The following is a 26,472-nucleotide window of genomic DNA, read 5'->3' as shown; positions in this document are numbered from 1 at the left end:
TTTTAAATGCAGAAAATAATGATTTAGGCATCACCACACACTCCCACAGGCTGTCCGTCTTATTCTAAACACAAAGGTGTTAGAAAGAGTTTTCAGAAAATGCTGGCCCTTTAAGGGAGCCAGGTGTTTGATTTGTCTACTGCTGAGTGTGCTCTATTCTCTGTCCATCAATTCAGATGTAAAGTCTGATATGTTTAAGGCTTTAAATAAGAATCTACAATGAGTAAGTAAAATGTGTTCAAATGTTTTTGAGGGTTTCTAAAATAAGGCTGTGTTTTAAGTTATATTGTTATCTTGAACTGTGTACTTGAAAGCTACATTGTTAGCTAGTTAGCCTCTCCTCATATAACTTCTTACATTACTTTTAAGTATTTATTGGATATTGCATACTGCCATTATGTACAGATGCTAACAGTTGTATGTATCTTTCTCGCAACTAAGCCAAAATTAAATTCCTTCATCTCAGTAAGGTAACATGTGCACATCTTCACAGGGAATCACAAAAAAATTATACACATAGCCATCCACACACAAAAGCTCCAAGTATTTTTAGAGCAGTGTTTCCGTCTATGTATTTATATTAGAAACAATAAAAAAGTTTGTTGTCATGAGATAATTATAACAATAAAAGATTGGATCCTTTGGTTTTTCGGTGTTGCCAACTTTATTTTTATTTTTTATAATTACTTTAAACTTTTTATTGAGAATTGACACAGTTTTTAATTATTTAAAACTTTAAAATTTAAAATAATTGTGTTGTGTTTTTTGTTGTTCATTTGCTGATCCACCTTCCTGCAGATTTCAGTTGCTATCCATATCGAACACACCTAAACCAATTAATTAGGACCTGAACGCCACTTGATAATTACAGGCCGGTGTGTTTGATATGGGTAGCAACTGAAATCTGCAGGAAGGTAGATATCCAGGAACAGGATTGAGTACCCCTGCTATATACCATGGGGGTCAAACTCCAAGTTCCTGGAGAACTGCAGCGCAGCAGAGTTTAGTACCCACCCTGCTTCAACATTACCTGTAGATTTCTAACAAGCCTTAATTAGTTTAATCAGGTGTGTTTAATTAGAGTAACAGTTAAAGTCCCGGTCACACTGCACTTTTCTCCCTATAGACTTCCATTCATACACATGTGAGTACTGCAGACCTGGAATGATAGCTCATGCGACAAAATTCATAATTCGCAGCATTGGAAAGTTCAAGCTTGGAGATCTCTGACCTGCGAAATCACATCATGTGATTGCTTGATACCAATCAAAGATCAAAACATGACCTCTCTGGCTTGCTTTTTCAATCTCTAATTATTTTGTTTAATTCCACTACTCGCTGTGTTTAATTCCACTTCGCAGTGCAGTATGACTCAAACATTAATGTGACCGCAGCCTTACTGTGCAGACCTGTAATATGCAAGACAATATTTATATCTGCTGATTTCTTAATTTTGTTATACTTTTTCTGTTATTTATTTGTTTGGTGCCAAAACAATAAAATAAATTTGTCTGAAAAATGTTATGCCTTCTATTTTTCAATAACAGCTAAGAATACTAATTTTAATTAATTTTAGTAACACTACAATAACTATATATGACATACTATTAATGTGTATGCAGTATAATGCTGTGATTAGTAACACTACAATACAGTAATTAACTGTACACAGTTTCCAGTTAGTTACCACTGCTGCTCTATTACAGTAATTAACTGGCAACACTTTTGCCAGCTACTCACTGTATCGGTTCAGTTACAGTAAATAACTGGAAACACTGTTGCCAGCCACTCACTGTAATGGTTCAGTTACAGTAAATAAGTGGCAACACTGTTGTAAAAAAACCCGGTAAGGTCTAACAGTGAAACACACTCACACACTCAACAAGGACTCGAAATCATCTGTAGAAGTTTATATCAATATAAACTAAATATTACCCCAGCACATTCGGGCTCCACATCTGGTAAGACTTAAGGGCTGTTCACACAGAAAGTGAGTTTGAATGTTGACACCCACAGACAGACACAACCTGGTAAAGTTTTCAAACAGTGAACTAAGACTGCAACTATTAGTGAAATCTATATTAAAGGTCTTGAAATATGATTTAGATTTACAGTAATTGTTTTTCATGTTTAAATCTGATTTATTCTTGTGTTTAAAGCGTTTGTCATTCCTCTACTTCAGTGTCTGAGACTCATTCAGAAATGATTATTAAATGCTGGATTAATGCACAAGAGAGTTTGGCGAACACGTTTTACACCATTTCAAATATATATTATATGTGCGGCTGTATAAGTCACATACAGCGCTCAGCATAATAGAGGACAGCCCATTCTGAAAATCAAGACTTTCCTCCATTTCTCAGTCAATATAGGCAGTGTATTCTGCTGCATTTAAACAGAACAAATTCATTAAACAGATTTATTTATGACAATCATATTTTAGTCACCAAACATATTCAGAAATTGAAAGATAATATAATATAATAACATAATAATAATAATAGTAATAATAATAATGATATATAACATAATACAATTAAATTGAAGGTAAATATTGCAAAAACCCTACAAAATTTCAGCTATTTTTTTTATTGTTTTGCTTCTCTTGATTTTTCCTCTTTTTAATTTTGTATTTAATATTTTTCTATAGCACATAGATGTGGTTGTACTTGTTTTTACACCGTTATCATGAGTTATTTTGTTAGATGAGCTCCAGATTTGGCTAATCTATTGTATATGCACAAATATAATACTGTAAAGCTTCCTATTAAAATATGAATGTAGAAGAGAGATTAGTGAGGGCTGTACTTATATATGCTGACTGCTGAGCACTGTATATTGTTCACCCAGAGTGTTTACATGGTCACACAACAGTAACACAACAAGCATTTAGTTTGGGCTAGCTTCTGCAGATGGACATTGCTGTACACTGCCCTTGATGGGTGAGTGGGGGAGTGTCTGTTGTCTCTCAGGTGTGAATTATTCATGAGCATTGTCACTCACACATACAGCTGAGATCAGCCAAAACACACTTAACAAAATGTAGATCATTGTAATGTTTTCTCTGAATGAGAGAACAGAATAATTTCCACATAATAGTGCAGTAAATATTCTAGTCTACAAGACTGCTTACTCTAAAGTCTTGTTCAGGCACATTCAGTCTGGTTTTTGGGTCTTATTTCAGCTACATTTTTTTCTCCAAAACCTACTGACCACACATAATATTTATTTCTACAAAACACAAGCATGTACATCAATATTTCTCACATATTATTGTAGCTCTGTTTGTGCTGAATACAAATAAAACACATGTTGGCCAGTTCTGTGTAATAAGTCGCTGAAATAAGCACAGATGTCAGGGCATGTCAAAATATTTCAGGGGTCCCAAAATCACCTCAGACCCCTGAGGGTTAACTACAGGTATAGTATGAGCAGTGTGAAACATAATCACTGAAAAACCATAATTCCTGTTATCTGGGGTTTAGTATCACCCAGGGTTAACATGTTCGAGCATGAAGAGCTCTAATATGAAACTGTCTGACTGTAGTTATTGTAAAGTGGAGAATCATTTACCTCAGTGTCTCCAGTTTACAGTTCACAGTCTTCAGTCCATCAGAGAGCTTCTTCACTCCTGAATCCTGCAGGTCATTGTTACTCAGGTCCAGCTCTCTCAGCACACAGTTTGAGGATTGTAGAGCTGAAGACAAACTCTCACAGCACTGAACAGTGAGATTACACATGACCAGTCTGAGAAAGAAGAACACACATTACTAAAAACCACACTGTTAATGTGATTTGTCTGATGAAACGAAACAAAAAAAAAAAACAATCAGTCAATCAATCAATCGATCAAGCAAGCAGGTGTTTAAACTCAGACCTCAGTGTCTCCAGTTTACAGTTCACAGTCTTCAGTCCATCAGAGAGAAGTTTTACTCCTGAATTTGGCAGATGATTAATACTCAGGTCCAGTTCTCTCAGCACACAGTTTGAGGATTGTAGAGCTGAAGACAAACTCTCACAAGAATCGGCTGTGAGTTTACATGTCATCAATCTGAGAAAGAGCACACATTACTGAAAACACAGCGTTAATGTGATCTGTCTGATGTAACAAAACAAAAAATCAATCAATCAATCAATCAATCAATCAATCAATCAATCAATCAATCAATCAGATGCTTAAACTCAGACCTCAGTGTCTCCAGATTACAAAGTTGACTCTTTAGTCCATCAGAGAGCTTCTTCACTCCTGAATCCTGCAGGTCATTGTTACTCAGGTCCAGCTCTCTCAGCACACAGTTTGAGGATTGTAGAGCTGAAGACAAACTCTCACAGGACTGAACAGTGAGATTACAGCTCTGTAGCCTGTGTAGAGGATAAACACAATATGTATGTGTTAATCTGGTGCGTTTAATAGTCTGAAGCACATCTGACTGTAGTGACTGGTTTAACTTCACTAATTAGTGAGCATATCTGCTGATTTTAGCTTTAAATATTATTAAGGTCTATAAAACACAATTAAATGGCTTCCTTCAGATGTTCCAATAGCACAACTCTTTATTAAACACCTAACACTGCAAAACAAGATTTTTTTATTGTTATTATTATTGTTTTAATTATGGTTTTATTTATTATTATTTAACAAACAAACCCATGACAATAATCAAATTCAAAAATTGAAAATTGAAATTCAGTTCAAGTTTAAACTCCGAGTTGGTTGAACCTCCTCTCTGAAACAGACCCCAGCTCTAAAACCTGACTGAAATATATAAAAAAAAAACATTATTAATAAACATGAAATCATTCAGCTGTACAGACAAAATCTTCTCTAAAACATTTGAGATAAAAGCCCTGATCCACAGGAACTGGCCTGGTTTACTGTCCATTAGTCCCTGCCTTGGCTTTGTCCTCCTCTCTGTCCGCCTGCCTGTCAGTTTCCCCCTTACCATCTGTCCTGTACCCTGTCATGGTTTCATTAACCTGCCTCTCCCCCATCACCCTTGTCCACTGTAACACCTCCAGCTGCTGAACTCACTCTTGTTTTGTGTTTTCCTCTGAGGATCATCTGGAATCTTCTCCTAGAAGGGAGCTACAGTACTGTATGTCATCGTCCTGCTTGTCCTGTCCTTGTACTGTTGTGTTGTTCCTGTTTTTTCTGTGTTCACCCCAGTGTTCCCCATGTTACCCCTGTTAGTTGCACAGTTACTCTCCACCCCCTTGTTAACTCACTAGTCTCTGTGTGTTTAAGCTCCTCTGTTTCAGACATTATATGTTGATCATAGTTTGCTGTATGTGTGTGTGTTTCTCTTGCTTGTGCTTTCTGCTCTTCAGCTCTGGCATTTCCTTTGTGTATGGATTATTTTTAACATTAGAACTAAGCCTAGATCCAGCTCTTGCATCTGCTTTGCCTGCCTGCACGATTAGAAGAAGATATAATAAAAAAGAGGGTGGCACAATGGTTCAGTGATTAGCACTTTCGCCTAACAACAAGAAAGTCGCTGGTTTGAGTCCCAGCTTCTGTTTCCCCCACAGTGTGAAGACATTTAGTATAGGTGAATTGGGTGAACAAAACTGACCATAGTGTATGAGTGTGTGTCTGTGTCATTGTTACCTGATAATTATCAGCATAGATATGAGTCAAAATAGACAGAATGGAGAAAACATCAGTGTGATCATTTCACTCTTACCAGAAAGAACTTTTAATGTACTGTATCATTTTATAGCTGACTTGTGTGCACTTTCCACTAATAGACAATGTAGTTTACTGGCTTATTTGCTGTTTCTTAAGAGGTATTTTTCCTAAACATTTAATCACTCTCACCTTTATGATCTTTTTTTATTCCGACCTACATAGACCTACAATGGTTAAAGATTTCTTTCTAGAGTCATCTTCTTTTATGTTTAACAACAGAAAAAAAGTTTTAGAAAGGTTTACAACCCCTCGAGGGCGAGTAAAAAGTTGTAAATTAACTTTTGTGTAAACTATCCCTTAAACAACCACTGCCAAAACATGAATCTGAATGTTATTAAAAAAAACTCTTAAATAATAAGTAATAAACAATTATCAATGTATTTTCAAGTGCCAACAATATCAATATTGTTCATGTTCATTACCATGATATACTATATTATTTGATTTCAGGAAATGTCAACCCAAGCTCATTCTGGAAACGTAGCCCTGCGGATGTTTCTGGAGACCGCTATTTACGTGGCCGGAGGTACGTAAGGCCGCGTTTAGTTTTTTCGAGCGAACGCTGCGGGGCGGTGTGGCGCCGCTCCGTCCCTCCTCTTCGCGATCGCCGGCCAACGGCTCGCATCCGAGTGGAGGGCTTACCCGATGCAACCAGTTTGTCCACTTAGCTCACAGCGTTGCGTCGGCGGAGCGGAGGCCCCAGATGAGGAGGAGCTGGCCGCGGGGACGACGACCGGGATCGAGTCTGGTGAACAGCAGTTCCGTAAATCAGGTGAGACGAAAAATGGAATCCGAAAAATAAGGGCGAGAACACGGCGGGATCCGAAAACGCAGTCGAAATCAAAGACGAGGGCTTTTGCTTTTTTTTTTTTCTGGAAGGCTTTTGCGAACCGTCGCTTGGGTTTAGGGAAGGAGGAGGAGGAAGAGGAGGGCGGCCGAGTCGGCGGCTTTTCGCGCGCACAGCGGCCTCTTGCGGATCCGGGAAAACAAAAAACGCTCGAACACGTACCTCCCGGGACATAAATCGTAGTCCGCAGAAACGTCCGCGGGGCTACGTTTCCACAATGAGCCCGGGTTGGAAATTTCATAGATGAAAGAAAGAAACACTTTGACTTACAGAGCTCTTTTGGAGGTTTTGATGACTGCTGATAGTCTGATGAGACACTCGTCTGATCTCTGGAATTTCTGAAGCTCAAACTCCTCCAGCTCCTCCTCTGAGGTCAACAACACAAAGACCAGAGCAGACCACTGGGCAGGTGAAAGGTCAGCAGATGACAGACTTCCACTACTGAGGTGAGACTGAATCTCTTTCAGCAGAGTTTGGTCGTTCAGTTCATTCAGACAGTAGAACAGATTGATGGATCTCTCTGGAGACAGGTTCCCTTTAAGTTTCTGCTTGATGTAGGCAATTATTTCCTCTTTGCTCTGGTCACTGTCATCCTGCTGTGTCAAGAGGCCTCGTAAGAGTTGTCGATTGGACTGGAGTGACAGACCGAGAAGGAAGCGAAGGTAAAGGTCCAGATGTCCATTCTCACTTTCCAGAGCCTTGTCTACTGCTGTCTTCAGGAAATCAATCATGGACTCATCTCTGCTGTTTTCTGCTTGTGTCTTGTCATTGTCGAGAAACATATGTTGATAAAGGGCTGCAATGAACTCCTGAATGCTCAAGTGAAGAAAGCAGTACATGGTATGAAGAACAAATCCTGTCTCCTTCTTAAAGATCTGGGTACACATGCCTGAGTACACCGATGCTTTATCGACATCAATGCCACAGTCTTTCAGATCGCTCTCATAGAAGATCACATTGTTTCTTTCCAGCTGCTGGAAGGTCAGTTTCCCCAGTGCAAGGATGAGGTTTGGATCCCAGGAGACATCTGCTGTGTTTTCTCCATCATACTTTATTCTGCTCTGCTGGATCTGAAAGCGGAGAAAGTGTGTGTACATCTGTGTCAGAGTCTTGGGAGAGTCCTGCAGTGTTTCAGCATGAGCCCTGTGTTTCAGTTTCAGTATGTTCTGGAGAACAGTGGCTGAAATCCAGCAGAAGACTGGGATGTGGCACATAATAAAGAGACTCTTTGACTGTTTAATGTGATCAATGATTTCTCTGGCCTGATTCTGATCTGTGAGTCTCTTTCTGAAGTACTCCTCCTTTTGGGCATCATTAAATCCTCGTATCTCTGTCAGCCGGTCGATACAGTCAGCAGGAATCTTACTGGCAGCTGCTGGTCTGCTGGTGATCCAGATGAGAGCAGAAGGAAGCAGATTTCCCTTGATGAGGTTCGTCAGGAGAACATCCAGAGAGACTGCTGAAGATACATCACGACACGTCTCACTACCAGCAAAGTTCAGAGGAAGACGACATTCATCCAATCCATCAAGGATGAACAGGACTTTGAATTGTGTGCTTCTTGTAAGGTTCAGTCCTTTAGTCTCTGGGAAAAACTGAGTTATGAGGTCTTTTAAACTTTGTCTTTCTTTCTCCTTTAAGTTCATCTCTCTGAATGGAAGAGGAAATATGAAGCTGATGTCTTGATTTTCTTTCCCTTCAGCCCAATCCAGAACAAACTTTTGCACAGAGACTGATTTCCCGATGCCAGCAACTCCTTTTGTCAGGACAGTTCTGATCTGCTCGTCTTGTTCAGCTGCTTCAAACAAATGTTTGCATTCAACCTGTATCTCTAGTGACTGATGACGTCTGGAAGCAGCTTCAATCTGTCTGATCTCATGTTCAGTGTTGACCTGTTCACTCGCACCCTGAGTGATATAGAGATCTGTGTAGATGTTATTCAGAAGTGTGGAGTCTCCTTGCTGAGCAATTCCTTCAAACACACTTTGATATTTCTTCTTCAGGCTACATTTAAGCTGATTAATGTAGAGCAGCTCATCTAAACACAGGAGCAAAGAAACAGAGAGATTTAGTCTTGACTTATTTGTAAGTGACAGTCTGACAGATTCTTGACAGAGGTCTTACCATCAAGAGTATCAGCAGCTTGATCTTGCTTCATCTCTCTCAGGAAGAAGAGTGTGAGATCAAGAGCTGCTTCTGTGATTCCGCTTTTGTTCTCATTAAACTCCTTTACAAACTCTTCTCTGTTTTTGTGTTGTAAGATTTTCCTGAAGTTTTCCAGTTGATTCTTCAGAAATCTGATCATTTTGCTCTCAAGATTCTATGATTGAAGAAAAGAGAAGATCAATTTTTGAATAAAACATTCATTAACATACAGTTGTACGTTCACAAACTACTCAACAAAGAAAAAAGACATTATAATATGAGTCGAACTTAAACGCTTGATTCTGATTGGCTGATAAACTTTGTAAGGTGTTGTTATTTTCACATAAACACACAGCTAAAGCAGATTTGGCAGGTTTTGAGCACATGACAGTTCCATATCTCTACACTGAATGATTCCAGTTATTTCACAGTCAGACTTCACATCAAAACACAACAGAAAGCTTTGGATTTGTGAGAAACTAGTTTCACACACAGGAGAAGTTTGAGGACAAAAACCTGACAAATGTCTGGAACACAACATGGCGGCTTTAGCTGTGGGAACATCAGCATCCCAGCAAACATATTTCAATTATTACATTCATATTTAAAAGAAGTCTAATAGATGTTTAACAACAGCCTAAAACTAGACTAGTCATCAGATATGCAGCAGTGTGAAGTCTGTCTAATCTGTGTCTTTGAGGACTAGTCTAGTTCTGGACTATAGACGGATGTTTAGTAGATTTTTAGGTTTATCAGCTTAAATTTAGCCTTTTTTAGTCTGCCTATGATTGTTTAGACATCTATTAAAACTTGCAGAATAATCCACCCTGGTCTGTTGAATTATTAGAAAATAATACATAATAAATGTGTAACGTGTGTGAACTATTTTCGAGTAATTCAATGAACTGCAGTCAATTATTCCTCACTTGACAAACACTTTTTAATTCTTAACATCTATAATTACGTAAAAAATAATAACAGTTACAAATGAAATGTGTTGCAGAAGCAGGATCTTTTCCAGTAAACATTTTCTGTGTTATATTTACAATTTTAAATATGAATCAAAACGAGTTTTTCCTACCTGGAAGATCCACTGGAGATTGTCTGAATAAGAAACTAAATCTGCCACTAGGTGTCTGTAAATGAGTCAAAGTCATTGAGTCATTTGATTCATTCACACTACCGATTCATTCAGAAATGATTCTCTTTACTGAATTGTTGGTTCACAATAATATGCCTGAAACAATCCATGTGTGATCAATAATGTAAAACACAATATACCTTTGGGCAGATAATGGTGTTTTCTCTCTGAGGTCTGGTGGTGGATGACCCATTGACCAGTCACTCTTCAGAGACACAGAGCTGGACACACATGATCCTGATCTCACACTGAACACACAAACACAACAGAGGAATAAACTGCAGGACAAACTTCAGTCTCCTTTAAAAGTGTATTAAAACTGACAAAAGAGAAAATTATTGGAAAAAAAACACATTTCACCCGGCACCAAACTAGCACAAAGTAACTTTTAGCTCAAGGTCAGGCTGATCAGGTCTGTTTAACAGATTAGACTTACAGTGCGTATGGAAAGTATTCAGACCCACTCTTTGTTCTATTGCAGCCATTTGCTAAAATCATTTAAGTTCAGCGTTTCCTCATTAATGTCCACACAGCAGCCCATACTGACAGAACAACACTGAACTGTAGACGTTTTTGCAGATTTATTAATAAAGAAAAGCTGAAATATCACATGGTTCAGACTCTTTGTTGTGAACTCAGCTGCTGTCCATTTCTTCTGATCCTCCTTGAGATGGTCTTTCACCTTCAGTTGAGTCCAGCTGTGTTTGATTACACTGATTGGACTTGATTAAAGTCACACACCTGTCTATATAAGAGCTTACAGCTCACAATGCATCTCAGAGCCAATGAGAATTATGAGGTCAGAGGAACTGCCTGAACAGCTCAGAGACTGAATAGTGGCAAGACACAAGCTGCGTCCCAAATCGCATACTTATGCACTATTCTACGCCATTTTGTAGTATAAATATTGTAAGTAGTGTGTTCACACTGAAAACTCTTAAAATAATAAGTGCACTTTAATTACCCGGATGATGCACTCATTCAGCCGCTAAAGTGAAGTGTGTAATGATGGACACTTCACGCACTCAACGACCGCAGGTTTGCTTACGTAGCGGAAGGGGCGGAGCTATCGGACGCACATGTTGGATAACTTTATTTATTTTGGATGGAGAAAGCAAAATTCTCCTTTGAGAGTGATTATATCGCCTCCCGATGGTGAATGCGGCAATACTCACGATAGGTATTATTTGATAATTCGGTCGTTTATTTCACTAATTTGGCAACTGTCAAACGTCATCAGGGAAACGGTTTGAATTTCCGTTTAGTAAAAAAACATTAGTGTGCCATTTGGGACAACACTACATACATATACTATCCTGTTGAGTGTGTAAGTGCATAAGTACATAGTGCATGAGTGCATAGTGTATAGTGTGCCATTTGGGACGCAGCTACAGATCTGGCCAAGGTAACAGAAACATTTCTGCCACTGAAGGTTCCTCAGAGCACAGTGGCCCCATAATACTTTAATGGAAGATGTGTGGGACGACCAAACATTTTCTAGAACTGCCTCAACTGAGCTGTCAGTAGATCTGTCAAATGCTCTGATCCAATGATTTACAACAAAATAAATGTAAAAGTATTGAAGCTTCATGAAGCAGCGCTCCAAAATCAGCCATCAGCTCTGTTTACTGGAGTACACTAGTGGATGAGCGGTGTGTTACTCGTTCATGTACACTCAGAGCATGTTTCGCTGGTTTGTGTTTTAATCTTCTGTGTTTATTGGTAGCTGTCTGTATCTTGGATTACTCTTTGTGGATTACCCTTGATTATGAATGATTGCTTGTTTTGTACCCTTGCCTGTCTAAAAGATACTCTGAATAAGAAACTAAAACCATCACTAGCTGTCTGTAAATGTCTTAATTCACCAAAAGTCATTGAGTCATTTGATTCATCCAAACAACTGATTCATTTACTAATGATTGTTGGTTCACAATAAGATGCTCAAAACAGTCCAAGTGTGATCAATAATGTAAAACACTAAATACCTTTTGACTGATGATGGTGTTTTCTCTCTGAAGTTTGGAGGACGACCATCTTTTGAGTGGTCACTCTTCAGAGACACAGAGCTGGACACACATGATCCTGATCTCACACTGAACACACAAACACACCAGAGGAATAAACTGCAGGACAAACTTCAGTCTCCTTTACAAGAGTTTATCAGACAAATATGAGTTTGTTCAGTTTAATTCAGCACAGACTAATAGTTGACTAAAGATCTGTCTGTTGTCATGTTAAAATAATGGTGTAAAAACAGAGTCAATACCTGTGTTTCTCTGAGAGAGAGTCCTTTACTCGCTCCTCTGCCATACTGTAGCTAAAACACCAATGCAGACATTAGCACAGCTTTCAGGAAACAATCATACACACACACACACACACACACACACACACACACACACACACACATACATATATATATATGCATGTTATATAGAGTTTATCAAGAGAAGTTCAGGTTCAGCCAATTGTTGATTTAGTGAGTAATAAAATGTCTCTCCACTAAAGAGGCTTTTTGGTTAATGAGTTACTCTGACGGTCAAAGGTTAAATGCAGTGTTGTTTAAGGATTGTCAGCTTGTTGTTTTTCAGCAGCTTTTCTTCCTGTTCAACTGAAGGTCGTGACTCTGAATGTTTAGAGTTATATTTAATGCTGAATTATTGGACACTATTGAGTCAGTCTGCTATAGAAGAGAACAAACACTTTAAAGGGATTAAAAATAAAGCTTTTAGACGGTGTTTAAATGAGCGTGTTTGACTCAGTGTTTAATCTGTGTTTGAGGATTTGATCTTCAGGATCAGACATTTAAATCACACTCACACATATAACCCCTTCATTATCTCCACAAATCAGCGTAATGTAGAAGTGTTAAACTCACATGCAGAAGTACAGACGCTCTTGTGCAGCAGGAACACGATCTGAGCTCTTTCACTAAAACACCTGTGTGATCTACAGGTACATCCTCAAATATTATTGGCTCCACTGACATGAATATTCATGACATTCTCCTGACTGTGGGTGTGTCCTGAAGACGAGTGTGTTGAAGGAAGATTTAGAGACGGTATTAAAGATGAAATCTGAGAGGTCTCTAAAGAATATTTAGAGCAATGTTGAACCTATAAAATAAGATTAGAGATTTATATATAAATGAATACACCTCATACAGATCTCTCTGTTATATTATTATTATTTTCTATAGGATGCTGTTCAATAATATTCAATAAGTGTGTTTATACAATAGATTAGTCAGTACCAAAGGCAAAACTGAACTAACTGAACAAAATAACTGAAGATCACAGTGAAGAGAAACAGCACACACAAATGAATAATGTTTAAACAGAGGAAAAATCAAGAAAACCATTAAACAGCATTACATTCAGTTAAAATGTTGTAGTTTGTCTTTTATTTATTGTTTGCAGCACATAACTTGAATGTACATGTATTATCTCTCTATTTCTGAAGGTGTTTTTAAACTCTTTTTTTAATATCTGTTTGTCTATATTCGCTGTTAGAAATATATATATATATATATATATATATATATATATATATATATATATATATATATATATATATATATTCATATATATATATATATATATATATATATATATATTATTTATTTTATTTTTTTAAGGCAGTGTATTTATTGATGCTGTGTATTGTATATATACAGTATTCAGCATTTGAAATGGTTCAAAAATGTCTTTTCTAAATTGTCCTAAGACAAGAACAGGACAGCTTTAATGGTTTATTAACTCATTTACTCATTCACTCATTTACAATAGAGATGTTTTTATTCATCATTTCTAAAAAGTTCAGGATAAAAGGTCAATAAAAATGTAAATAATTTTCCTCAAAAACTGGAAGACGGGGTTGACAAGTCTTTGTTGTGTCAAATGATTTATTAATATCAGTAAAAATATCTAACTTCGCTGTTTTTATTCATTTAATTATTCTTTTGATTATACGTTTGAAATTGACTTTTTAAATTAAATACAGATAACTTAATTATCTTAATTGAGCTTTACAATAGCTCTTTATTGAAATCAAGGAACGATAAAAACTTTTAGATTGGGTGTTTAGTGATTGTGGTGTTTTCCAAATAGTGTAATAATTAAAGTTCACGATCCATAAACGAGAGTGTTTTAATCAGTTAACATAAGATAACATGGAACCAGAATAGTTTAGTTTAATAACAACTGAAACAGTGATTTAATAATAGTTTCTGATTTATTTTACGAAAATAAAACATTGATAAAAATACATTATTACATGGGTAATATCTATATATAACATTTTAAAATGGCTTTATTTACTTTATTAAGAGTATGTATATAAATTTTGACAAAAGACAATGAATGCATTTCATATATTCATGAAGACACTGATGTAGTGTGCAGAGGTAAACTGATATTTAATTATCAAGATATTCTTCATCATTTAAATAATATTTTTATTCATTTTTATGCTTGTGAATGACTGAACCACAAATAATAAATAGTTAAATTAAATCAGAGGGGATGATTGTGCTAAATATTCTATTAATAATGTTTTTAAAATGAACATATTTTCATTTTTTAGCTTTTTACAATTGCTGGACATGTTTTGTCCAATTATCTCAAGAGTCAGTGACATATATATATATGTGTGTGTGTGTGTAGGGAATATGTTGAAGCATGAGACAGGATGTTGTGCTAAATCCGGGAAAATAGCTAGTCATAATGATTTGTCTAGTCATAATAGCTAGTCATAATGATTTGTTTTCAAGATAGCATTAAAACGTATAAAAAAATGTATAACAAAAATAACAAATGTCTCCGGAGGTAAAGTTTAGGTTGTTTATTAATATATTCATGTCGTTTAGTTTTGTAAAATCCCTTTTTAATTTGAGTCTTATTGAGTTTTTATTTTTTTTACATGTTTAATGTAGCCTACAGCATATCAATGATGACCAACTCGTCGATTGCAATCGCCTGTTAGATCTGATACTTTTGCTGTAAAATATTAGAAAAAATAGAAAATTACATTAACCATTATTGTGTTGTTTTAAAGCACCTTTCTTCTTTATTTTATGTTTAAAACATAATATTAGGATTCCTTGACGAATAGAAAAAAAAACTTATTTTATTATTCATTTTTTTCTTTCTTTTTTGAAAGAAAATGTATATTTTTATTCAGCAATAATGTTACGTTGATAGTATTTATATTTTGAATAATAATTTGCCAGGATTTAATCAATCAATCCTGTAAAAATATCATAGAAAAACATTTAACATCACAACTTTGACAATACACTGAAGGATCATGCGACATAATAGTGTCAAAAACTTAAACTTGGCATCACATAAACAAACTTAAAGTATATTAAAATAGAAAAGCATTATTTTAAATTGTAATAATATTTCCTAATATTAACCAAACCCGAACCTTTCATAATAATAACCCAAACAGTGATGTTTAATCCTAAAACGTTGAATAACCTAATGTTATTTGAAATTTAAAAAAATGAAAATGTGCTTTAATCAAAACAATCTCAGGGCAATTCGTAACTTTTTTCATTTAGTGGCTAATTCGTAGGAATTTGTACGATCTAATTCGTACAATTTAGTATGATTTGCTTATCCCCCAATGACGGTTGGGTTTAGGGGTGGGGTCAGGTGCCACGCCTCCTTTTTAAAATCGTACCATTTCGTACGACTGAACTCGTACGAAATTGTACGAATTAGCCACTAAACTAGCAAAACGTTAAATACTTACGTTTTCTCGTGAGATCAGGCTGGCTTTAATTGTCAAATCTAAACTGAAAACTAAAATCGCCAGTAGGTGGCAGAATGTCACTATTACAGTTTTTTCCAATTGTTTACACACAATTACTTGTTCTTCAGACACAATGACTATAACATGTGACTGATGCACCAACCTTCAGAACCAACTCTGCTAAACTACAAGCACAATTCCTGCTTAACACCCATATTGCAGGTTTAAAACACACTTTTTTAAAACACTACACACAATTCTCTGCATTTGGCACAATTTTCATGCAGAAAATCTCTTGTTTTTACAAGGAACACACTGTCATTCACAATTGTAAAGTCAGTTGTCCTACTTTGCATACTAACTCATCACATGAGTAAACACCTGTCACACAGATTTGCAATTTAGAAATCAGAGCTCATCTGGTTCATAACTGGTTCACTGCCCACCCATGTTTTTTTTTTTAGCTGTTTATCTCCTTCCATATTCTCCATTCCTTAATCCCATTGAAGATTTTTTTTTCTGCTTGGGGATGGAAAGTGTATGACCGAAATCCACACTTTATTTATTTTTTTACTGTAACTGTATTCTGTAAATCCTTCTGTTGATGGTATGTAGACCACATTATGTGCACCTTTGTGTTGGTTGGGATGAACACTGTACACTGTTTTTGTTGGGTAAATACAGTAAAATATAAGTGGTACAGTGTGTTTTGTATAAAAACAATATTCTGAAATATTTTACGATGCACTTCTGTAGGCCTATGTATGTCTGTAGTTAGTGTAACACTGAACGAAAAAGGCTGACAGTAAATCATTATGATGAATGGAGAAGAAGTGGTCATAGTGTTTTACATTCAGCACATCAGTGTTCAACTGATCTTATAAATGTCTATTGATGTGATGGTTTGTGTGTGTCATTTAAAAACAAAATACCATGTTGAAAAGAAATTACATTGTTTTGAATGTAATGTTTCATTTTGCAGGAGAATTGAAGGGTTTCACCCTAGAGTTCTGACAATATGAGGCATGCTTTCAGAAAATGTGTGTAATCAATTGGGAAAAACTGTAAATTGTGTGGATTTCAGTCATACACTTTCCATCCCCAAGCAGAAAAAAAATCTTCAATAGGATTAAATAATGGAGAATATGGAGGGAGATAAACAACTAAAAACATGGGTGGACAGTGAACCAGTTATGAACCAGATGAGCTCTGATTTATGAATTGCAAATCTGTGTGACAGGTGTTTACTCATGTGATGAGTTAGTATGCAAAGTAGGACAACTGACTTTACAATTGTAAATGACTGTGTTCCTTGTTAAAACAAGAGATTTTCTGCATGAATATTGTGCCAGATGCAGAGAATCGTGTGCAGTGTTTTGAAAAAAGTGTTTTAAATCTGCAATTTGAGTGTAAAGCAGCTTGTAGTTTGGCAGAATTGGTTCTGGAGGTTGGTACATCAGTCACATGTTGTAGTCATTGTGTCTAAAGTACAAGTAATTGTGTGTAAAAAAAAACTGTGAGTCATTGTTCATTTACAGTTTTTTTTTTTTCATTGCTCAAGCACAATTTTGAAATGAAGGCTAAACACTACACACAATTTCCACATCCATACACACAAACAACAGAACACATCAGAACTTATGCAAAATGAAACACTTCATCCAAAACTTTACAACACTATAACAAAACACAATTTTAACACCGTACAGAACACACACGCCTCATTCAAGATAAATCCGTTTGCTTCATTTACACACTGCGGTAATCAATCTTAAACACTCGTATAATTTCTAACTGACTAATACTGATATAATCTGGATTTGGTTTGTTTCAGAGATATTGCTATAAAGTACATGAACATACTGTATTCACCAAACAGTGATAGACTGAACGCTAAATATTGCCCTATCCTAACAAATACCATACAACAAATGTAAAAACAAATCAGCTTTCTGGTGATGTATACATTTCAATATAAATAAAAAATTACCATGCCCTGTCTCCTGTTTACCAATCTTCCTCCCCTCCATGCTTCCTCTTCCATACTGCAACATTGGCTTCCATATTTATTGAAGATTATTTATTTATAGCTCCTGTAAAACATATTTATTGAAAACTAATAATTATACTACTGTAAAAATTTATTGAAGATAAATTTAATAGTTTATACCTAATACCTAGTTACAGTTTTTCATGATTGCTAACACACTAAAATTAAACTTTTCCTACAATTAGCAAAACCGTACACTCGTGGAGCAAAACACAAGGCTAGATCTGCACAACTGTAAGCACATTGTCAGCTTCACACTTTTTGCAAAACATTACACACAGTCATTTGCAAATCACTAAACACACTTGGATGCTTTTGACACTGAAATTTTTCATAATGGAATTTCCTTGCAATTTCAAAGCAAAGGCATTCAAATGAGCACACACATGAACTATAGGTTAAACACAGCTATCAGGTGTGCACGAACACTGCTGCAAAACTGTAGACACACCAATGAGCTGTAACCACAATAAAAGAAGCAATATAGGAATAACCATATATGGCATACCAAAATGTTTAAATCATTTGTATAAATATTTACCATTTGAAATAAAAAACTATAAATAAGAAAGGTAAAAAGCACTTAATTGCAAATGAAACATAACTGTGGATAAGTGAAAACACTGATAAAGAATGAATAGGTATAATAAAGCAGAAATGAGAGCAATCTGCTGCAAACCCTTGAAGCAGACGCAGACGTGACGCAGACGTCACGTTAAAGCAGCGGAACAGTAATGGGGCAGACGCAGACGACACGTTCGGCAGACGAAGACGTCACGTTCAGTGAGACGAGTGAACGTTGCTATGGCGAGTGGATCGTGCCACTTCTCAGCCTCACATGGAGAAGGAAAAGGAGCAGTCGACCCTTACGTCGCCGCCTCAACGTGTCGAATTTTGAATAGGAGTGAATGGGAGGGCAAACGTCAAGGTAGCGGCGACGACACGGCGACGTCATATAAAAAACATTTTAGGCGGCGACGTAGCGGCGACGCACGTAAGAAAATTGCAAAAAAAATTAACGCGTATGGTACGTCTTAACTAAGTACGCCGCCTCACACGACGTCTCCTTAGCACGACGTCTCCTAAGTACGCCGCCCCACACGACGTCTCCTAAGTACGCCGCCTTACATGACGTCTTCTAAGCACGCCGCCTCACATCGCGTGTCCAAATAAAGCATTACTTTACCTATTAAAGCATTACATAATGCTTGAAAAACAATATCTATGTTCATTTAATAGTTTATTAATCCAAAAAGTTGTGATTGATCATAAAAACACCCAACTTCTCTTCAATGGCTGGTTTGTAAACAATTCAATACATAATTTAGTGTTAAAAAAATTAAATCATTTACAAAATATGAAATTATTAAGCATATTATAGATGTGTTTTTAAGTTATACAGCATTTGTAGCTTAAACTGCTTATAATATAAATAATAAAATATAAATAGACATATAAATATCTATAAATGTATAGTTAATGCTTAAATGAAAAACTATACTATTTGCTTATGTTTAATAACTGATTAGTGTGTATTATTATTATAAAGTGTTAACAAATTAGTAGCCTATTAAATTGCAGGCCTATTTTATAATACTTGATAATGTAGAAAAATAACAGGACATGGTCAGGTTTAGGCTTATGGTTTAGAGCATTGAAAAGAAGGTAAATTTCTTGTTCCTAACCCAGACAGCACACATACGTTGGGCCGACGTCGGCCGAAGGTCAACACGTCGGCCCCTTTAATTCTAACATCGGTATATGGTCGGCCAAACATACGCATGATCGTTCGGTCGTGTGTTCTATTGTTCCAGCTCAACAAACGTCGGCTCTGCGTCGGTTAACGACCAGAGGCCGACGAAGCACTTCATAAGCACTTTATCTCTCATGCCCATGAAAGAATCAGGCAACATATTTGGTTTACAAGTAAGTTTTTGCGTGCATAATAAATTAGACAAACGCGACATGCATCATGTCTACTGCGTCGGTCGGTCCAGCTTTAAATAGCCTACATTAATGCAGTAAAACTGACCAAAATGCCTACAACACATGATTTCAATTCATTAAAATATAAAAAGTTTTATTGTCATGCTTTAATAATAAAAACGTTGTTTTTTTCTGGTGTTAACTGCTGTTTGCTTTTTTTTATTGTGGCTTTTTCTACATTTTTCCCAGTGTAAAAATCAAGTATGTTCTGCATTTCGGCTGTTTAATTAAAATAAACACCTTTTTACAGAGTGACATCTTTGTTTTATATATACTTGCATTTATATTTATTGGTTATTTATTTTTGACAGTGAATGCACAAATAAAGTGTTTGTTTTGTAACAGTTTAGTAGGCTATAAAGCTCGTCTTAAAGATAATAGCGTATATAAAACTGCTAAATACATTTTAAATTCAAGATATAAAATACAAGGTTATTATTTAAATTGTCTATGGAGTGATCATGTTTATAAATGTAATACTGCAAGACTTTAATGTGCGCGCGCGCGTCTTGCTTCCAACACTGGAGCGGAGAGGATGTTGCTATGGGAAACGAAGCTACAACACGACACGACACCACCTAAAAGACACAACACGACTTCTCTCAAGCTGCCGTTTTGACTGTTTTCAGGTAAGTTTAGTCCCTAAAACAAAGCAAATACTACATAAAACTGTTCCTCACACATTTATTATTGGCAATTGATGAATATTCAGTTGAATATTATGTTATATAAGAGTGGTAAGTCTTCGTAAAAGTCCGTTAGCATATTAGCACTGGTAACGTTAGCGTCGGGGCAATATTACGTTAACTTACTTAATGTTAGCTCCAAGTGTGCCGCAAGCCTACGTTTGAGTGAAGGTTTCAGCCGTTAGATCGCCCCCTGGGGGCTGGCTGCAGTACAAGTCATAAAGCCCGCCTCCTCCGTGTTAATGAAGGAGACTTGAGCCCAAATAAAAAAAAATATTACACTTGCAATAAAATGTCCCGAAAGATAGTTCTGGTCGATTAAGGCACTGGTTATTGTGCTGAAATAGGTGCAGATCTTCATTTTTGTAAACAGTTTGTTTTTAGCAGTAATTTAATGCTGGGCGTGTCATCGTGATTGACAGCGGTGATTGACAGTTTCTCAAAGCGCGGCGTCTGAGCTTCGGCAGGAGACTGAAGTAGACTGAAATGTTATTATTCGATTTCTGTGTTATTTTACCATAACAAAATGAGTTCAGCAGTAAACTATAGTTTCTGACATACATGATCCTGGTGGAACACTGTTTATTCGCTAAGTTCAGGGCTTTTTTCGGGCTTTATTAGTTTGCTGATACACGCCTAGCCACCCAGATAGCAAAACACAGTTCCGGCTAGATTCTCGCCTGCCGGAGACTTATCTCTTAGAGCTCAGACTGACTAATGTTACCTCTGCTGGACCTACTCCGGATGCCTGGACTCACTACCCAATTCCAGCCCGAGTCAATCGAGCCAGATGCGGCGGCCGAGCGAGCAGGCGGTGCCGCATGCGAGCCGGAATCAGCCCGCGACGCCGCGAGTAAGTTATGCGCTGCGGCCTGGAACTGGCGCGATTGAATATATAAAACCCTCATATTTGTTAACGTTATTACATCCATTTGTGTTGATATGACAGCAAACGCATGCTGAGAAGTTCGGGGGCGTGGTTGATTTTATATAAAGCGTTTGGTTGGAAGCTCGACTCCGCTCATTTTCGCGGCTCCTCCTCTGGCTCCATCAGATAAATCCTTCTGCGCATGTCTGGCTCCAATTTCAGCAGTCTTTCGCGACAGTTTGTGCCCGTCAAGCAGGCGTTTTGACCTCAAGGCGTTCAATGGGAAAAAGGGCTGTCGCGTCGTCCATATTTTTTACAGTCATTGGTTAGCTCTTGTTAAACTTGTTTGTTAAAGTTTAGGCTTTTATTTATTCTTTATGTGTAGATGAGAGGTTTTGTCAATGTTTTATTTAATGCACTCCATATGTAACGTTAGTCTAATACGCATTGTACTGTAAAGGACCGTGAATCAAAAGTTCAATTGTGTTTTGATATTTCATTGTAACGTTATCTTAAACAAATGTTAAGTAAAAAAGTGTTCTGTGGTTTCAGGAGTGAGAGAATAACCCCCTGCTACAGAAAATATAACTCAAGATTCCTAAATTTCTGAAGGGAGCTGATCACAGAGATGCAGGAAAGACAGGTAACTTTAAGCAGAGGATTAATTCATATGAATTTCCATTGCACATCATTATGCACATGTTACATGTCTATATATTATGCATCTGTTACTTGTCTTTATTGCAGTTATTTTAAGAAAGTTTTGACATTGAAACATGTGAGTGGTGTTAAATTTCACATCACATGATTCTTCAGAACTTAATAAATATGCAGATTTGCTGCTAATGAAGTAATATTTGTTATTTTCATTTTGTTTAATTTTTTTATGATTTATTAAATCTTAGAAAAAAGTTTACACTAAATTATTTGTCATCACATCTGTTTTTAGCATTGATAGCAATCAGAAATGTTTCTTGAGCAGCAAATCAGCACCATTTGATAATCACCATTATATTAGTTCAACCTCAAGCACGAAATCAACATCTTAAAAAAAAAGATTTCTGAAAGATCAAGTGACACTGAAGACTTGAGTAATGATGCTGAAAATTCAGCTTTACATCATAGCTATGAATTACATGTATATTTACACCGTTCACCCATCCCTTACACCTTAACTCATCCTCAAACAAGTCAATTTAAGCCCTAAATGAATACATTTTGATTTGTACAGGCATGATATGCAACTTGTATTCAGTCGTTTTGTTTTTTCTTTCTTTTGCTTTTGTTTTCCACATCAACTGAAAAGGAGGTCAAAGTTTAACCTAAGTGCTGTGTAGCTGATGAACATCTTTATATGTAAGTATATTTTTGACTGACTGCCAGACACTTGTCAAACAGTGATGAGCAAACGAGGGGCCGTTCTTTTAAAAAGATCAGGGAGATGCAAGTCTGGAGATTAATATACATTTTAATTCAAAATTGATTTATCTGGAAATATTTCATAATGTTTTGAGATATGTGCCCTATATCCATTTAGATGTCCATCCATGTTTAAAATACTTTTAAATTTAACAACGGCTGCAAGTTATAAAAACATAAACACAAAAATGTTAAAGTAAATTGAGAAAACATTTTCATCAGTTTGACAACATACACAATCTCACAAATAGCATAAAAAAGTGACAAAGCTGTCTTCTTTGTCTGTGTTTTATTACTCTCTTTGCACTCTCAGCCACTGTATGTAACAGCGATTAGTATGATGTAACAGTAGACAGATGAGGAATGTGAATATGTAGTTTAACTTTAAGGAGCGTTACTACTGGAACCATTTTTTTGTACAAATATATATATATATATATATATATAATATATATATATATATATATATATATATATATATATATATATATATATATATATATATATATATTGATTTACCTGTTAAAAAAATTAAGCAAAAAATTAATTAAAAGGTAGATCAGCTCCTGACAGACATGTTAACAGATCAGTTTAACTCTTATTAAATTCATTCATTCATTCATTTTCTTTTTTGCTTAGTCCCTTTATTAATCTGGGGTAACCACAGCGGAATGAACTGTCAACTTATCCAGCATATGTTTTACGCAGTGGATGCCCTTCCAGCTGCAACCCATCACTTGGAAACAACCATATACGCTTATTCTCACTCATACACTACAGACAATTTAGCCTACCCAATTCACCTGTACCCCATGTCTTTGGACTTGTAGGCAAAACCGGAGCACCCAGAGAAAACCCACGCAAACGCAGGGAGAATTTGCAAACTCCACACAGAAATGCCAGCTGATCCAGCCGAGGCTCGAGTCAGCATCCTTGCTGTAAGGCGACAGCACTACCTATTGTGCCACCACGTCACGCTCTTATTAAATTATATTTATATAATGTTGTGTTTCAGTACATGCTGTTTTGGGAAGACAAAATATATTCATAAGCTCTCAGAAAATTCAATAAGAGAATTAACTGCACAATTACTTGAAATGTGTGGGATTACATTATTTGTTAACCCAAAGTGAGTTTCTCTTTCTTTGCAGTATTGGATGCCTGATTGCAGTTCAACTCTAAACTCAGTTTGGACCAGCTGATCAGTGTCTTCAGTATTACCACAAGCTATTGGGCAGATGTGTGGACAGCTATGAGCCAAACTTGGGACGTTTGGTTTTTAGGTAATACCAGTGACAAAGTATTCAATAAATTGCTTATAATAAAAGATGCTCACTGCTTACCTCCTTATAGTTAAGTTGTTTGCAGTTTCATTGTTGTAAAAATACCATACTTTTTCCTTTTTTATCAGCAGGTGGAGAGACCGTCTGGGCAGCAGAAACAAGACAACTAATCATAGTTGAGTTGAGATTAGTATTATTAACTTGACTAGTTTGGTTGCAGACTTGTTCAATACTTAACAATTTGTATAAGTTACAAGATCAATGGTCCTGCTATCAACGTTTTTGTAACTTAAATTCATTACAGTTTAGATACAATCAAATGTCCAAACCATCTCTGAGTGAATGACATCAAGGAAACAGGATCAAAAGATCATTCATTATAGACCGTTTCATAGGTAACAGCACATCCTTTGTGAAAAGTAATTTATTTTTGTGTCATCATCACAAGACAAAATACATTTCAACTGATTTCAGTTGGTTATATTTTTTAGGTCCTCCTGATCATTCTGTTCTCCTGGTTGTGAGGATGTGCAGAGGCTGTATTTGTCAGTGTTAAAAGACTTGTGCAGCTGTATCCAGACATACAAGCAGCCGACAAAGAGTTCTGGAGCAGGACAGACAGGTAGTTCACAGTGGCTAGGCTAGAAGTTTATACTTGGGTGGTCAGAAAGTGGCCTCCGCTATTTTGGGGGGTCCAAACAAATACACCAGTGTAAGTGATTCTATTGCACTGAAAAAAATAAATGAAAGAATTAATTAATCGGTTGAACACAAAATATTTTAAAGAAAGCTTAAGTATCAAGGTGGCAATATACAGTATGTTACATTGTAGTACATGAGCTGGCTAATACAGACTCGTAAATGTTTAGTTGTTAAGATTAGTTAAATACTAAATCCTATACTTGAGACCGGCTGCATATACAGCTTTAACTAAACTGATTTTAACTAGAACTACACCAGCATTCCAAGTGCTCTAGACTAGCTTTTTGCACTGGTGCGTCTAAAATGTTTGATGGCATTGCATTTAACACTGCAATTTTACATGTTAAAATCACAATCCATATAGGCAATATTGACTTGTAAATGATTAACTAAAATCGGGTCAACACACATTATGGGGATTGTGTGTAGAATTTTGAGGAAATTAATGAATTTAATCCATTTTGAAATAAAACTGAAACATTAAAAATGTGGAAAAAGTGAAGCGCTATCAATACTTTCCGGATGCATTGTATATGGTTTTTAGCGCAATATCAAAGACTTAAAAAAATAGTCCAACATTATCTACAGCAGCAAAAGACCCTCCACATCAAAATCTACTGGTCAGTTCACGATTCAGCAAACATCTGAAAAACAAATAGCTTATTATGCCTTCACAAGAAATCAGTGTTTTAATGAAGAGTCTAATGAAGATAGTACTATTTTATTAAATTATTATTTAGCCTGGCACGTTTACTGTTACAAAATATTTTAAATGTTTCTTAAAATAAAACATATTGTGTTCAATGGGGAAAAAGTAGCTGTTTTTTACACAGAGATAAAAAAAAAACACATTTCAGAGCAGTAATCACAATACTGTGAAACTGTGATATTTTTATCCAAGATTATACCCTCAGAATCGTATACCTGCTCATTCCTAGCCAGTTACTTAAAGCATTCAGTCAGAGTTTTTTTAATTTATTTTTTTTTCAGTTGGCCTATATTCTGTTTTTCTATGTTCTTGGAAATGCTGCTGTGCATGAAAATGTGACGATATATCCAGGTTCTATAGTTAATTCTGAAATAAATCTTAAAATGAAACAATATTTAAAAATGCAATATTTAATGTGTCAGACACTAAATAAACATGTGAATTCATTTATATTAATCTGATTCCTTAACAGGGCAGCACGGTGGTGCAGAGGGTAGCACGTTTGCCTCACAGCAAGAAGGTCGCTGCTTCGAGCTTCGGCTGGGTCAGTTGGCGTTTCTGTGTGAAGTTTGCATGCTCTCCCTGTGTTGGCGTGGGTTTCCTCCGGGTGCTCCGGTTTTCCCAAGTCCAAAGACATAGGTGAATTGGGTATGCTAAAATTGACCATAGTGTATGAGTGTGTGTGAATGAGTGTGTATTGGTTGCAGCTGGAAGTGCATCCGCTGCGTAAAACATATGCTGGATAAGTTGGCCTTTCATTCCGCTGTGGTGACCCAAGATAATAAAGGGACTACGCCCAAAAGAAAATGAATGAATGAATCCTTAACAGTTAATATTGGTATAATGAGCAGCAGTTGTCATTCATGTAAATTAACCATTTGAGCGTGCTTAGTTTGGGGTATGTTGTGCCATTAAATTGTCAATAGGTTTTTTTTTCTTCTACATTTTAAATCTGCTTTAGCTTTCTTCTTTAACAAATTGCTCATTTTATTCTTAGATTGGTGTACGCTGATGGTCTGCTGAGAATTCTGCTGAGTTGAAGGGATCCTCCTGTCAGACAACCTCTCCAAAGTACAATAGGACTAGTAGGTAACATCTTAAACATACACTACTGTTTCATAGCTTTTAGGTTGATATGGTAAATTCTCTTCTGATAGTGTCAACTTTATTTAATTAATACAGTCAAG

The 26,472-nt window shown here is 36.3% G+C and overlaps 3 protein-coding genes and 1 long non-coding RNA gene across 7 annotated transcripts in view; 1 reads left to right on the top strand and 3 right to left on the bottom strand.

Annotated features, from left to right (window-relative positions):
• LOC137490855 (NACHT, LRR and PYD domains-containing protein 3) overlaps nt 1-18,755 on the bottom strand; it is a 25,441-nt gene extending 6,686 nt beyond the window's left edge. For 2 of the 4 annotated variants that reach the window (XR_015483305.2, XR_015483306.2), the window contains exons 1-11: nt 17,573-18,755; nt 12,701-12,938; nt 12,089-12,139; nt 11,808-11,915; nt 9,963-10,070; nt 9,763-9,817; nt 8,661-8,856; nt 6,807-8,574; nt 4,189-4,362; nt 3,878-4,051; nt 3,574-3,747 (exon numbers count right to left, since the gene is read on the bottom strand). Coding sequence is in view for 2 of the 4 variants with exons in the window: in XM_087248468.2 (XP_087104594.1) it covers nt 3,574-3,747; nt 3,878-4,051; nt 4,189-4,362; nt 6,807-8,574; nt 8,661-8,856; nt 9,763-9,817; nt 9,963-10,070; nt 11,808-11,915; nt 12,089-12,132 (2,801 nt within the window). In the remaining 2 variants the exon portion in view is untranslated. Of the gene's footprint in view, nt 1-3,573; nt 3,748-3,877; nt 4,052-4,188; nt 4,363-6,806; nt 8,575-8,660; nt 8,857-9,762; nt 9,818-9,962; nt 10,071-11,807; nt 11,916-12,088; nt 12,140-12,700; nt 12,939-17,572 lie in introns of those variants that run through there. The other 2 variants (XM_087248468.2, XM_087248467.2) reach the window with 1 other exon arrangement.
• Nucleotides 1-26,472, bottom strand: part of LOC796311 (zinc finger MYM-type protein 1) — an 854,498-nt gene that overhangs the window by 344,566 nt on the left and 483,460 nt on the right. The gene's annotated exons all lie outside the window — the stretch shown is intronic.
• LOC148682203 (uncharacterized) overlaps nt 1-26,472 on the top strand; it is a 429,467-nt gene that overhangs the window by 319,380 nt on the left and 83,615 nt on the right. The gene's annotated exons all lie outside the window — the stretch shown is intronic.
• zgc:113135 overlaps nt 1-26,472 on the bottom strand; it is a 1,020,739-nt gene that overhangs the window by 969,271 nt on the left and 24,996 nt on the right. The gene's annotated exons all lie outside the window — the stretch shown is intronic.

This window comes from Danio rerio, chromosome 4 (assembly GCF_052040795.2).
Source record: "Danio rerio strain M-AB ecotype USA chromosome 4, GRCz13ab, whole genome shotgun sequence".
Lineage (NCBI taxonomy): Eukaryota > Metazoa > Chordata > Actinopteri > Cypriniformes > Danionidae > Danio > Danio rerio.
The sequence above is the reverse complement of the archived record's forward strand: the minus strand, read 5'-3'. Positions and strand labels throughout refer to the sequence as shown.